Source organism: Protomyctophum parallelum, assembly GCF_964188405.1.
Source record: "Protomyctophum parallelum genome assembly, chromosome: 3".
In the NCBI taxonomy this organism is placed as follows: domain Eukaryota; kingdom Metazoa; phylum Chordata; class Actinopteri; order Myctophiformes; family Myctophidae; genus Protomyctophum; species Protomyctophum parallelum.
In genome coordinates this window covers 44,040,720-44,055,569 of record NC_139698.1, presented here as the reverse complement: position 1 = coordinate 44,055,569, position 14,850 = coordinate 44,040,720, and the positions used below count along the sequence as shown (strand labels likewise).

Sequence of the window (14,850 nt, the reverse complement as noted above, 5' to 3'; positions counted from 1 at the left end):
AGCCAGCAAGAATTAGTGCGGAATGGGAAATCAATAGTCAGCACCATGGACAGTTTCCTCAGCTTGTAGGCAGGAGGAAAAGGCAGTGTGGTAACTAGCTAGTAGCCAGACTATTCCACAAACTCCAAATTAATGCTGTAATTATGAATGCTGTATAGACATAATGGGGCATAATTTTGCACATCTGAAGTACCAGGTGTTATGACTTAAATTAAGACATGTAGGCGTGACTGATGCGATTTGGCCACTCAAAATAGCCAAACAGCATTGGCCACGCCTCCCGGTCTTAAGTTAAGTCATAAGACCTGGTACTTAAGACACTCAAAATAGGGCCCAAAGTCTGGAACTACACCTCCCGAAAGCCAAGAAAGGAAGCTGTCAGTTAAAATATCTTAAGCAGCAAGGTATAGGTTTTAATTATTTTGATTTCAGTCAGATAACTCACGAATAGATTCAACCAATATTTATTATAGAATCAGAATAAAGTGTGCATATAATATATTATCTTGGTGTTCGGCTCTGCTGCAATTTTCTCGGCACAATTAAACACCATCATTAAACATTAAGAGCAGGGAGATAGATAACAATAACAACCCCCCATGGGGAACAGAAATAACAGAGCCCACCGGTGGTGCTGGGATGGCAGTGGGAGCAAACAGTGCATAACAGCCAGGGACCATATGCAGGAGGAGGGCAGAAAGAATGCATGCAGTCTAAGTGAGCTTAAATACCTCGCCCAATTGGTCAGCTATCTGCCACATCAGCCTTGCAAACACTGTATACACCCACATAGTAATGCAGCATATTAAACCCTTGACTACATGAATGTCCCTTGAGCATAGCATGAAGCGCTGGAGTATATCTGACTGAACTAACTGCGCAAGCTACATATCATTTATATCCGGACCGATTTGCACGACTGTAAAGACGAAACGGAAGCAAGGAGTAGGCGTCACATCCGCTTCATCCAAGGATCATTTTCAGCACGTCCGTGCTCCAAACTGTATGAACGGAAGCAACAGTCTGGCTTGCGAGACTACTCAGAAAGAGACAGGCATGGCTACTGTGGCTATATTCTGCTACTGCTGCATTGCGGCGATGGCTGCTGAGCTCTGTCATTATTATTACAAGGTCCATGCTGCTCCTCACGACTTCATGTCTAGTAGCACGAGCTGACAGCTGTCTGTCCTTTCTGCCATGGTGGAGATACACATGGATACTGTAGGCACGCACGCACGCACGCACTGTTACTGTTATATTACACACAGAGAGAGTGGGATTGGGAGAGAGATAGAGAGCGACAAACACAGAGAAAAAATCTCCTGGACTCAGCAAGGGGTACAAAGTCACCTTCATGTCTAAACACAAAGCTGCAGTGTGTTAAGAGCCTAATTTATATTTCAGCATACAATAGTGTCGCACTGAGAAGTTTGTCTTCACTTACAAATATGTTTCCAATGAGCACACACAGTTAGACAATGAAGTATTAATTAGGCTTTAGAGTTACACAGGGAATAATCAGTAAACGCATACACATGGACAAACCCCACAACAGACCCGGAGATTCAGTGTGTCCCACAGACCCCAGGACAGACAGATATTCAGTTTTTTCGGTTCTCGGAAACCCTTGGTCTGACCCACTCGGCACTGTACACTGTACAGTACACCCCTGGTTCATATAATGGGACGCACGCCATATTTGAGGTGAATCGGTGCGGGTCGGAGGTTGCCCGACAGACAGACAGACAGACAGACAACAGAGGTTTTGTGACTTTATAGGCTGTATAGGCTACTCCCAGCTGTGTTCTAAATCACACTAATGCTCGATCCAATTCAGTCATCCAGCCAGTGAGCTTGTTAGAGTGCATGATAGATTGGCCTTGTTGATCCAACAGATCTCTTTAAAGCCATTGTGGGAACTAAGCCTTGCTGTTCATTTTACGCTGTGACTGAGTCCCCATGGCCTTTTCTGGCTAGACCAATATTATTGCACCATTTCACAATATTGTTATAGTCAAGGATTATGTTTTGTCATCTTCTGTATTCACAGCTCAGCTGTTCTGCTGTTGTTGTTTTAACACTACTGGTGAGTGTTGTGGCACAAAATGGCTGCTCTTCAGCTCCTTGACGTTCAGTTTGGAGAAAGATGTCCCCACACCTTGTATTTGCATTGTCTGAGTGAAAATAAATACTGAATACTGTATAATAATAGTATACTTGTATATCTTAACATGTAACATTCTGTGCAAACTATCACACTATGTATCTATAACAAGTCCATATTCAGTCTTTCCCAAAAGGGTGCAATGGTGTTCAAACAGATGTCATGATCAAGCAATGAGCGCTCGCCCTTTCCCCTCTATATTTATTATTCACAGTGATCTTGCACCCATAAGCTGTGTCATTACAGGATGCTCAGTGAGAGTGAATGCTGCTGACAGAAAGTCCGTGGGATGCTGATTGGAAGAGAGCAACCTGCTGGGGGACATCCGTGTTGAGAGGGAGGAGGGGGGAGAGAGATAGAGAGAGAGAGAGAGGCAGAGAGAGAGAGGCAGAAATAGAGGTTGGCGAGGTTCAGTGTGTTGTTGTGAGTGAGTCATATTGGCGCCTCACATCATGAGCCAGGGTTGACAGAGGTGCTGTTTGTGTCGGTTCTCTGACAATCTGTCTTTAGTGGCAATGATTTCTCGATGGGAGAAGACATTGTCTGGCCATGACATCCTGTCAAGTGTGATTTCAGATGCTAACAACACATAGCAGTGAAGTTTCTGTCGCCTGGTGGTCAAATCTGGGATTGCAAGTCATTTAAAATGCTACTGCACGTGTGTCTACGGTTTGAAACCCTACTGTGCATTCTTCTATCGCCTGCTCTAAATCCAGGAAGTAGAGGTACTTCCGGGTGCTTTATGTGCTGGTGAGCTACTTTTATCCATCCGCCCTCTAGATATATTATAACTCTATGGTTACAAGGACATAAAATGATGATGTCTCTGTGATGGATGAAAAATAATCAAGTCATTATATAAGGTTTGATCACACCACCCCATCGTTGAAATGATGAGAAACTTGATTTCTCACTCGCTCTCAATGCCTTCCTCCCTCTCTCCAGGTCCAAGGTGAAATACCTGTATCAATGAATTTACTGATGATGCCAAACAATAACCCATCATTGTTATTGTTTGGTTCTTCCTCACAATTTCCCACTATATTTCCATGCAAGAGTTACATCCTTATATTCATTTCTGCTTCCCCCAGGGCTGATTGTCTACCTTGGGATGATGGTCGGAGCCTTCGTGTGGGGCGGCCTGGCTGACCGAATTGGCCGGCGCCAGACTCTCCTCATCTCACTCTCCATCAACGCTGTTGCTGCCTTTTTCTCCTCCTTTGTCCAGGGCTACAGTTCATTCCTGTTCTGTCGTCTGCTCTCCGGTGTCGGGTAAGGGAAACCACACACATTGGCACACGGTGGCACAGTCGCCTCACAGCTAGAAGATCCTGGGTTTGATTCCTGCTGTGGGCGCTGGGGGCGTGTTCTCTCCTCTGCGTCATCAGTGCCCATACCCGAGGCAGGGTTGGCGAAAGGGCCTTTCTGTGTCCTACTACTACTGTCCCCCAGTAGTTCCCAAAGTGTGTTCCGCAACTCATAGCCAGAGGGTCCACGAAATAATTCTGTTTTTTTGTTTTTTTTCAAAATGTTTTATTTTTTTGCCAGTGAATTATGGTATGTGTGATATGTGATCTTACCATAATCACAGTAATCCTTAATCATATTCCATCATTCAAAGGCCTTTGGATAGAAATTAAACAGACTCCAGATCTCTGTGTACTGACCTGTGTATGTTCATAGTTCTGATGTTTTTACTGTATATAGAAAGTGCAAATTGTGATGCTGTCTTTCCCCCTTAATTCTGCTTGGACTGTTTAGTATACCATTTACCACATCCTCCCTCCCTCTCTTATTTGTTTGTCCACTCCCTGCTCCTTCTCTTCAGCATCGGTGGCTCCATCCCCATCGTTTTCTCCTACTACTCCGAGTTCCTGGCCCAGGAAAAACGAGGAGAGCACCTGAGTTGGCTCTGCATGTTCTGGATGATCGGTGGCATCTACGCCTCAGCCATGGCATGGGCTATTATCCCACACTACGGTGAGAAATGTTACACCATTGACCATATTCACAATTTGGCCATTTTGTTCATATTCTTACTTCATACAAGATTATGAAGTAAAAGCAAAATGTCTGCCTTTGGTAATAAAATTGGCCAGCAACTCAAGTTTTTGTCCACCAGTTAAAAAGGCTGCCTTTGCATTCCAAAATTACCCAACCTTCCTTATTCTACCAGCTATTGCCTAATTGCAGCCAAATTGCATTTGTCAAATCGAATATGTTTAAAAATTGTTGGTCGGCAGGCAAAACAATGTCCAAATGCCTAAAATTAAAATGCAAGTGTTTCCGAAAATTGTCCCTCTCTCCCACTGCGCAGGGTGGAGTTTCCAGATGGGCTCAGCCTACCAGTTTCACAGCTGGCGTGTCTTTGTGTTGGTGTGTGCCTTCCCTTCTGTGGCAGCCATCTGTGCTCTCACCACCATGCCTGAGAGTCCTCGCTTCTACCTGGAGGTCAGCATGTTAACTGCCCTGATTGTTGAAAAGGCATTTACCAGCTAGGATCAAGGTTATTATAGTTAACTGATGACCAATGACCATTCATAAAGAAATATTCACAAAGAAAAATTCCTGCACACTGCTCTTGCACAGCAGCATCCATTTGATTCAAGCATTAACATTTTGCGGCTGCCATATATTTATAAAGTTATTTTCTCTCTCTTTTAATTTGGCACTGAGCCTTTCCATTGGAGGTACTCTCTATCTATACCACTGAGTCAATGATGGAGGTTTTTCGTGAATCGAATTAAACAAAATGCATTTTCTAGCTATTTAACCATTTCTAACTAGTATTTAGGAAATGGACTGTTTTCCGAATTTAATTTATCATTAATTATTTTTTATTAATATAAAATTCTAATTCAAATGGCCGAAAAATACACGGGCCCAGGAACATAGGCTACTGGTAAATTCAGCAAAGTGTAAAGTAGAGAGGTGCTGAAATTGTACATGACTTTCAGAGTTGCTGTTGTGTGTCTGCATCACCCCCTACTGTGTATCCTTCACTCTCCCTGCTGAGAGGCTTATGTCTGCAACTTAATGAGTCTGACTAATATATTCATGGTGGAGCTAATAGCAATGCCTGTATTTTGTAGAACGGGAAGCACGATGAGGCATGGATGATTCTGAAGCAGGTGCATGACACCAACATGAGGGCCAAAGGCTACCCCGAGAGGGTGTTCTCTGTAAGTATAGTCACGCTGAACAATGACTTTCCGTCACACATCATCAACTTTTATGCAACTGTACGTTTGTATGTCATCAAAAGGGAATTTATGTGTTATCGTGGGACTATGGATTGCCCATGTTGTGCAGTCTTTTATGCTGAGCATCGCTCCTTCATAAGTGAACACCATTTAGCTCAGCTGTAAGAGAAGTCTGAAGGAAAAGATAATGTTTTAGTGCCACTATCCAGCTTGAAGCTGTTTTAACATGGAATAGAACACTACTACCGGTATGTGTTTTTGCTTTTGTTTTCCCACACTGTGTTCTGTTGTGGTTTGTGTTGTGAAGCACTTTGTAAACTTGTTTTTGAAAAGTTTATTATTATTATTTATTATTATTATTATTATTATTATTATTATTATTATTATTACTATATGCACTATATGCACTCAATTATTATCTAACTTTATACCTCAGTCCATCTGGACAAAGATACAGATATCTTTTCAAATGGGCGTCCGTGGGCTGATAAGTGTCAATTTGGGGGTCCTTGACATGAAAAAGATTGTGAACCGGTGTATGCTGTTATCTCCAGGTGACCACCATCAAGACAGTGAAGCCCATGGATGAGCTGGTGGACATGGGAGAAGGTACCAGCTGGCACCACAAGTGGAGGATGAAACTCAATGCTCTTTTCCATCAGGTATAGTGTATCTTGGTTGTGTTCTCTGCGTTGTTATTGTTGTTGCTTTATTTACATTGGAGAGTGTAAAGCCTGATTTAGTTACGTTGATGTGTGACACTGTTATGTGGGGAATTTATAGATTAAATAATATATAATTAAATTATGTGTAATTGTTGCCACAAGCATAAGCAGATCTGTTTTCTGATGATGCCCAAGTTTTTGGAAAAAAAAGAAAAAAAAGAAAAAAAAAGAGCAATTTAAACCATTAGCCAAATACCTTTGTGAGAATTAAAGTCTGATACCAGCTTCAATGATTTTTTTAAATGGGACCCAGTGCCTCCCCGCTTGGCACTCAGCATCAAGGGTTGGATTGGGGTAAATCCTGCGACATACTAGCGACTCTGTGTCTCAGGACTCGGCAAGGCTTACTTAGTCTTACCAGATGCAATTGTTTTCTTACAGTTTGAGCCAAATGCTGCCAAATGCTTTCAAATCAATTCACATTAAAAATGCATTAACTACAAAGCCCACAAAAGGTTTGGCAAATGAACTGTACACACATTGATATTTAATGTATTGGATTACCTGTTGATTTTCACAACATACTGAAATGTACATAATCCAATAAGTCATATACAATGGGCTCAACCACTGGTATGATCCTTGGTTTTACAGCAGGCAGAAATGGGAGGATGAATGATGAGTTGAACTGAAGGAACAATGCACTCTGGAGTGTTTTAATTTGTCTGCCCATTCCCTGGGTAGATTATTCTTCAGTGTGGCATCAGTTTGTCTACACAAATGTGATTTATGTCTCAGCTCCTAGCTGCTCCGTGTTTTTCATGAGAGTGTGGTGGGCTGTTGAGGACTTTTTGTTTATTTCTTGTTGCGGTTTACGGATGTTCTGACAAACTCTGTGTGTGTGTGTGTGTGTGTGTGTGTGTGTGTGTGTGTGTGTGTGCATGTGTGCGTGTGTGTGTTCCAGGTATGGAGTAACTTCCTGACTGTGTTTTCTCCTGAGTATCGTCGTACCACCTATATGTTGATGGCTGTCTGGTTCTCCATGTCTTTCAGGTAAGACAGAAAGAAGCCTTAATTCGATACACTTAAAGACCATTAGAAAAGGAATATTATAACTAGAATGGGGTGCTCTGTGCCAGAGCTCACCGCGTGGCAGAGACTAGGTTGTGTGGGTTGCCTATCATCCAGTGCCGTCAGGACTCCAGGAAGCAGCAGATTAATAATAATTCTACGACACGATACGGTGCAACTTTGCACATTTCTGGGCAAGTGAAGGTGCTTTTTGGATGTGCGCTCTATTGAGGTCCCTTAACATGCGATTCCAATTTGGGGTTGATTGAATGTTACTGTAAATTCATGATATCCAGTGTTTTTAGCAAGAAATAGGGTCCATTTGAAAGCCAAATTCAGGCAAACAATAATCAATCACAAATGTTGTGTTTGATATTCAAAGATCACATGTGCCTAACATGGTGGGGGTAAAATAAATCATGTTTAAACAGTGACATTTGTAGCATTTGTGGCATAATGGTCTTAGTGAAGGAAAAAAAGTACTATACTTCATATCACATGTCTCTAGACTTCATATCACATGTCTCTAGACGTATACTATTTGTGTGAGTTTTGGACAGAAAGCGAAAGTGTCTTTTGAACAAAATGCAAAAATGCGATGCTTTGTGAGCTTGTAGATGTAGAAAAGTGAGTTTGGAATCTATTTAAACCTTTTAACACCACAAATCTTGTATGAAGGTCCCTGGCACAAAATACTTTCAGATGGGGCCTGTGGCCAAATCCAGAATCATTTGAAATGAAAACGTTTGAGAACCACATGGCATGGATAAGTATTGTCATTAACAGAGGCTCACCTCAGTTATGTTGACATTTATTTAAGCTTTTTCATTGTGAATGAAATTTGCAGATGAGAACTAAATTAAGTTTAATTTTAATTTAATTTAATCTAAATTAAGCTTAAGCTTAATTTACCCCCATCCCACTATTGTGTCTCTTGCAGAAAGTAACAGATTTTAGCGAGCGACACGATTATACTAAATAAAGTGTAAACTAGGGATTATTTGTATTGATACTGTTACTGTAGCAGTGTGTAGCTGGTTACTTGTACCCAGCAAATACTCAGATTTACTGTGTGAATCAATCATTTCATTTCTGTCCCCCTAGCTACTACGGCCTGACAGTGTGGTTCCCTGATATGATCAAGTACCTTCAGAAGGAGGAGTACCAGAGTCGCACCAAAGTCTTCATGAAGGAAAAAGTTGAGCATGTCACATTCAACTTCACACTGGAGAACCAGGTGCATCGCCAGGGAGAATACTTCAATGATAAGTAAGTGACTGTGTGCGTGTGCGTGCGCGTGTGTGTGCGCATGCGTACGTGGTTTGGCTCCTCCCTTTTCTTATTCGACTTCCTCCCGGGTGCTTCTTCTATTCCTACTATCAACAACGCTACTTGTTTAGGGCAGTGGTGCTGACAGATTTGTATGTGAATATTATGTGATAAAATGTGTACCTGGAGTGCAAACTGACATCTGATACCAATGTATTTTTCATTACAAAACTCAAAAACCATTGCGTGTTTATGATATATTAAAAATGTATAAGACATACCGGTAGTTAAGGTATGTTAACAGACATTTAAGAAGTAATTTACAACTCAACTGCATTAACTAATGCAATGTGTCACCTCACCTGTTACATATTGTTGGGGTGTTCATAGCTTCTGCTGCTCTCTGGAAAGCTGTGCCCACTTTTCTCTGTCTCCTTGCCCACCTCTGTCCTTCACCCTCTCTCCACTTCCTCTGTCCTACATCCTTACTTATCTCCTGCTCCACCCGTCATGTGCTCTCCCACAGGTTCATGAATCTAAAGATGAAGTCCATGGTGTTTGAGGACTCGTTGTTTGAGGAGTGCTACTTTGAGGACATCACATCCAGCAACACGTTCTTCAAGAACTGCACCTTCATTGCTACTCTCTTCTACAACACAGGTTGGTTGTGCACACACGCACGCATCCACGCACGCGTGTACACACACACACACACACACACACACACACACACACACACACACACACACACACACACACACACACACACATATACACACACACACACAATCCTCACTGTTAATTTAAATTGATTTTACTGTGTACAATCACATGAACTACAGTTGTTAGTACAACTGTAGAATACATTTGCTGTTATGTTGGGTTAAAATTAAATGTATACATAATCAGTAGACATTGTTTTGTCCAGTTGTAATGAAAAATAACTGTCAAGTGAAATCTAATTTATTTGTATAGCCTTTAATCACTGTTACAGTCTCAAAGGGCTTTACATGCCCATGTTTAACAAAGAAAACAAAATGACATCCCCTGTCTTTAGACTCACAGGACAGGAAAGGGATTTGCATTTGTTTTAAATGTATGCATTTAATCCTGTGCAATTAAATTAGTGTTTCATTGTAAACAAAATGGCTCACTAACTCTCTGTCTCCTACTCACTAGCTTATACAAAATGTGTAGCCTTGCAAATTAATGTTTCCTTGAAACCCAAGCCTAATCCTGCAGTATTGCAGCCATAAAACTGCAGTGTTCATTCACCTCGAAACATATGATTGGTGTTAATCATGCACATCGTAAAAAAGAAAATGGCAAATTTGTAGGGCTGATTTTGTTTTTCAGTTCATTTTTGTTCCAATTATCTATTATCCATGTTCAATGGTTGTAAAAATTCAGTTAAGCAACTTAACTAAAGCAACTGTGATGAGCACATACACACACACGCACGCACGCATGCATGCACGCACACACACACACACACACACACACACACACACACACACACACACACACACACACACACACACACACACACACACACACACACACACACATACACACACACAATTCCTTCTTTGGACTTCCCAGTCATAACTATGGGTGTCCCAGATAGTTGCCATGGTGTTTATTTACAGTGATGGTGGGAACTAACCACATGGGCCTGGCTAATTTAGGTTACCGGTAAATGTAGTGCCAGTAAATGCTGGCCTGTATACAGTAGAAAACAAACACAGGCATTTAGTTTAGATTATTATTTGCCCCATATACGATTAGGCTTTTTATTAATTGTGTTATTATAGTTAATTAGTATTCATAGATACATTATACTAGTAATTTTTATATTATAGATTTGTTTTAGTTTTTTTCACTACATTTTTATTGAGAAGAAAAAAGACATGCCTAGCATCCCTTTTTCTGGGGCAAAACAAAGATTCTGCCCAGCAAATCACTACTAGCACTACAAAGCACTACAACGCGATGTGAGCGAATAATATTGGAAAACCAATTATAGAGTCCAGGGCGACTAAGGTCAACTACCGGTAAGTATAATGGGTTTAAGCGGTAAACATGTTTTTTGTTGTTGTTGTTGTTTATTAGCTTTTATTGATATACACATAGTAGATAGACAATAAACTGAGAGAGTAGAGAGCAATAGTCCACCCAGTCCAGGAGTTGAACCAGGCTGGCTCGGGGACTTGCTGTGTCAGGTATTCAAGCCAGTGCCCTAACCATTCGGCCATCAGGTCAGATATGTCACTTTTTAACACGTTGGATCCGTATGACAAGTAAGCAGGCTCATCTTAAGGCGTTTGATATCGCTATAACATTGCCTCACAGTGTTTCATTTTTGGAACCGCTCTGATTGCTATGCACGGTTGCCAGAACCCCGGATTGCATTTGTTTCTCAATAGCCGTTAGCTTCTGCCGCGCCTTTGCACGCTTTTTTCTCTGAAACTAATGCGCTGTCCGTGGTGTTGAACAGATCGGCGATGTTCGGAGGTCTTTTCTGATTATCCGGTGAGCGCAATGGGAACATTAGAGTTTTCTAGACAATTCTTGACAATTCAATCCCGTAAACATAGCATAATCAACAAAAATCAATGTTGGAACAAGAGAATGGTTTCTCAAAACATTACATTTTTCAGTAGTGTTGTGACTTCACCACGCACGTTTTTTTTTCACTCAATCTCAAGTTCCACAGTTCTCAAAATGTCACTTACTCTCACTTACACTTACGTCTCTCCTTTCTTCCCTCGCTCTCACTGCCACCATTCATTCTCCACTCTCACTTCCTCTCCACTTGTTTCCTACTCTCCTCTGTCACTCCCTCTCTCCACTTGTATCTTACTCTCTGTCACCTCCTCTCCTCCCTTCCTCCCATCATTCCCATCATTGTCTCTCCTGCACTCACCAACTCTTTCTCTCTACCTGTCTCCCATCTCTCTCTCTCTCCCCCCCCTCTCTCTCGCACCACAGATCTGTTCAAGTACAGGCTTGTTAACAGTCGACTCATCAACAGTACGTTCTTACACAACAAGGAAGGCTGCCTTCTCACCGATGTCAGTGATGACAACAATGCCTACATGGTGTACTTCGTCAGCTTCCTGGGCACTTTGGCTGTGCTACCGGGCAACATCGTCTCAGCGCTGCTCATGGACAAGATTGGACGGCTGAGGATGCTGGGTAATAAGAGGGCTGGGTGTGGTTTATTCAGATGGGAACCATCTTACAGTTTTTCTCAATCACTTGGATCAAATAACAAAAACAAAACAATAACAGTATAAGAGCCCAATAACAGTAAGAGTATTTCTCATAACACAGCCCGTGCAAAATAACCTAACAACAATCAGAAATGGTCATGATCATCACTAGTCCATCAATTGCTACAACATTGTCAACAAATGCATAGGACCTTTTGATCATTGTGTAATCCTGTAAAGTATTTGCATCAAGACTGGACTTGTGTTTAGTGATTCTAATGATTTTAAATGTAAAAGGTATCTCCTATCTCTGCATCTATTGTATGGTTGTTTTACTTTTTTTCCCCCTCTACTGCCTCACCAATCGCCGCGAGGATAAACATTTACACTTGAAATAACTACACATATTTTAATATTTACTTCCATTCTTCCCATGGATCCGTTTGTCCAACCGTCTTTCTCTCTTGTCTCTCCTCTTCTGTCCAGCGGGCTCTAGTGTGATCTCCTGCATCAGCTGCTTCTTCCTGTCGTTCGGCAACAGCGAGTCGGCCATGATTGCCCTGCTCTGCCTGTTCGGGGGCATCAGCATCGCCTCCTGGAATGCACTGGATGTCCTGACCGTTGAGCTCTACCCCTCTGACAAGAGGTATGCATGAGGGAAGCGGTAGCCTACTGAGTCAGTGGGATACAACAGTGACCACACAGAAATGTCTGTGGGGAGGAATACAAAACCAACTAAATTGGGAAGGAAAAGGGGGTAAAAAAAGAATTGGCTACTCTTATTTTTTTTAATTCCTGACATCGAAAAAAAAAAAAGTTTGCTCTGAAAGAATATATACCTATTCAAAGATCTGTGCCGCATTTTTACGATTTTTCAAAAATAGCAGACCTACAAGTTCATAGCGCGCCACTCGCTGGCGCGCTATGAGCTTGTAGATCTGCTTTTTTCCAATAGCTAAAGTATAACAGAATGCTTGAAACACCAAAAGGGGTTCCCGCCCAAAATGGGTTAAAGAGAATCCCTGCAGTAGGTATCAAAATCTCTGACACCACGGAGGAGAGGGGGACAGTGGAATTGTTGTCATGCACTGGTCATGCAAACGTGTAGAATTGGCATGTGACGTACAACGTGGTGTTTCCCCATAATGTTTGGTTGGATATGAGATGTAGAGCAAATGGTGAAATGGTGACATCACGAGGCGTTAACAATCTGATGCATGGAGACTTACTGCCACTCTCTGGCTGAAACATGACATGCTTTATGTGATTTCCTTTGTTGACAGTAATAAGAGGGGATGTTGTAGCCTACTTTGTTCAATGGGCTGATTGAAAATGGATCTTAATAATTCTAAAATGTTTATATAAAAATTGAACCAGAAATACAAACACATTCTGCATTTATCATTAGGGAAGCTGGTGTTTGTGTTGGTATTTGATCCTTCAATATGTAGCTCCACTCAATGGACAAATAGAGGTACTGCATTGTTGTGTGCATTATGTAAAGGTGAACAAGATAAATGCCTTGATTGATTGCTTAATTTTATTTCAAATGTTTGATGTGCATTCTAAAGCTAAGGACACATACTGTAATAGTACACCGCATAGACTCCACCTCCCACTGCACCAATCCAAGTCATAGCAAAGGAAATCTGATCGGGGGAAGCAACAACACCTGTAGCAACTGGATTCAACAACAAAAAGATTTATTATTATTATAATTATTATTCTTTAGCTCTGTAGAACTAACCCGCATTTCCCTCTCTGTCTGTCTGTCTGTCTGTCTGTCTGTCTCTCTCTCTCTCTCTCTCTCTCTCTCTCTCTCTCTCTCTCTCTCTCTCTCTCTCTCTCTCTCTCTCTCTCTCTCTCTCTCTCTCTCTCTCTCTCTCTCCTCAGATGCACTGCATTTGGTTTCCTAAATGCCCTGTGTAAATTGGCGGCTGTGTTGGGGATAAGCATCTTCACATCCTTTGTGGGAATCACCAAGGCTGTGCCTATCCTTTTCGCCTCAGGAGCGCTGGCAGCGGGCAGCTTCCTGGCTCTCAAACTACCGGAGACACGGGGACAGGTGCTGCAATAGTGTGGCACCATACACTGTAAGTGGGCAGAAGAGTTACAGTAGCCACACTGTGAACAAGCAGCCCAAGAGCCCCCCAAACCCTACTCTCTAACCCCCTCCCATTGAAATGGTGTGAAATTCGTTGGTTCACAGATCCCTTAAAATGTAAATATTCTCAATTGTCTGTTGATTGGCATTATAAATTAAATACACAGTAACATCCTCAGTGTTAATTTATCCATGTGTAACTTCAAGAGTGTACAAAATATTTAGTACACTTGAGTTAAATTAAAACTGGGTTTTTTCACTGCGTACACCATGCACCGATACTTTCATGATTGGTGGAGCTGTAAAGCACATAAGATGATTGAATACGAAATCAGTCAATTCAGTGAAGGAAGACTCGCCAAATCAGAGGTGCTTTTTGGCACACTGCTGGTATTGTAAATACAGATATAAATTACTGTGTGTGTGTGTGTGTGTGTGTGTGTGTGTGTGTGTGTGTGTGTGTGTGTGTGTGTGTGTGTGTGTGTGTGTGTGTGTGTGTGTGTGTGTGTGTGTGTGTGAAGTGTATATTTCCTTTCCCTTTTACACAGAGATAAAAGGAAGGTAAATCTAGATCCAGTTTTCCCAATATGTGTGCATTTGGGGTTGGAGGTAAGGGGATGGGGACCCTTGATAATGGGCCATGCAAATAGACTCCACTAGCCCACTTTGCTTCAGAATTGCTACTGAGCAATTCAACTCACCTCTCAAGACTTCAATACATTGTAACTGTACAACCTTTCTCAAAAATGCAACATCTTATGCCTTGATTTGAAGCATTTTTGATGTTATGGGGTAAAACCAAGACATCCTCTCTTGGCTTTCTCTTCAAACCAAGACCTCTCCTCATCGTTTGTCTTTCAAGGTCTTGTGTTTATGTACAGACTTACTGCCATTTTATAGATTATAGAACATTCTGGGTTTGCTTTTATTATTGTTTGAATGTTCTATTGAACTCTTTTCCCTTTAAAACATTGTTTCCTTTCATCTTGACCAAGTCATGAGATCGTGCAAGTCAATCAATGGATTGGACTACAGGTACTCTGTTGGACAAAGGTGACATTTCTGCTGTCTATGTCTAATTTATACTTGGTGTGCATCGTGCTGACAATAGCTATCTAAAAGCTCACAACAGCATGCAACGTGCGTGTTGTGAGCTTGT

At 41.7% G+C, this 14,850-nt stretch overlaps 1 protein-coding gene across 1 annotated transcript in view; it reads left to right on the top strand.

The window, feature by feature from the left end:
* The window catches only part of sv2a (synaptic vesicle glycoprotein 2A), a gene marked incomplete at its 3' end in the record, with an annotated part of 33,236 nt that extends 19,572 nt beyond the window's left edge, over positions 1 to 13,664 (top strand). The window contains exons 3-13 of the mRNA XM_083760614.1: positions 3,256 to 3,436; positions 3,993 to 4,144; positions 4,482 to 4,615; positions 5,257 to 5,346; positions 5,922 to 6,029; positions 6,997 to 7,085; positions 8,208 to 8,372; positions 8,899 to 9,032; positions 11,364 to 11,570; positions 12,074 to 12,233; positions 13,481 to 13,664. Of these exons, the coding sequence (XP_083616740.1) occupies positions 3,256 to 3,436; positions 3,993 to 4,144; positions 4,482 to 4,615; positions 5,257 to 5,346; positions 5,922 to 6,029; positions 6,997 to 7,085; positions 8,208 to 8,372; positions 8,899 to 9,032; positions 11,364 to 11,570; positions 12,074 to 12,233; positions 13,481 to 13,664 (1,604 nt within the window). The remainder of the gene's footprint in view (positions 1 to 3,255; positions 3,437 to 3,992; positions 4,145 to 4,481; positions 4,616 to 5,256; positions 5,347 to 5,921; positions 6,030 to 6,996; positions 7,086 to 8,207; positions 8,373 to 8,898; positions 9,033 to 11,363; positions 11,571 to 12,073; positions 12,234 to 13,480) is intronic.
* Positions 13,665 to 14,850: the final 1,186 nt, after the last annotated feature.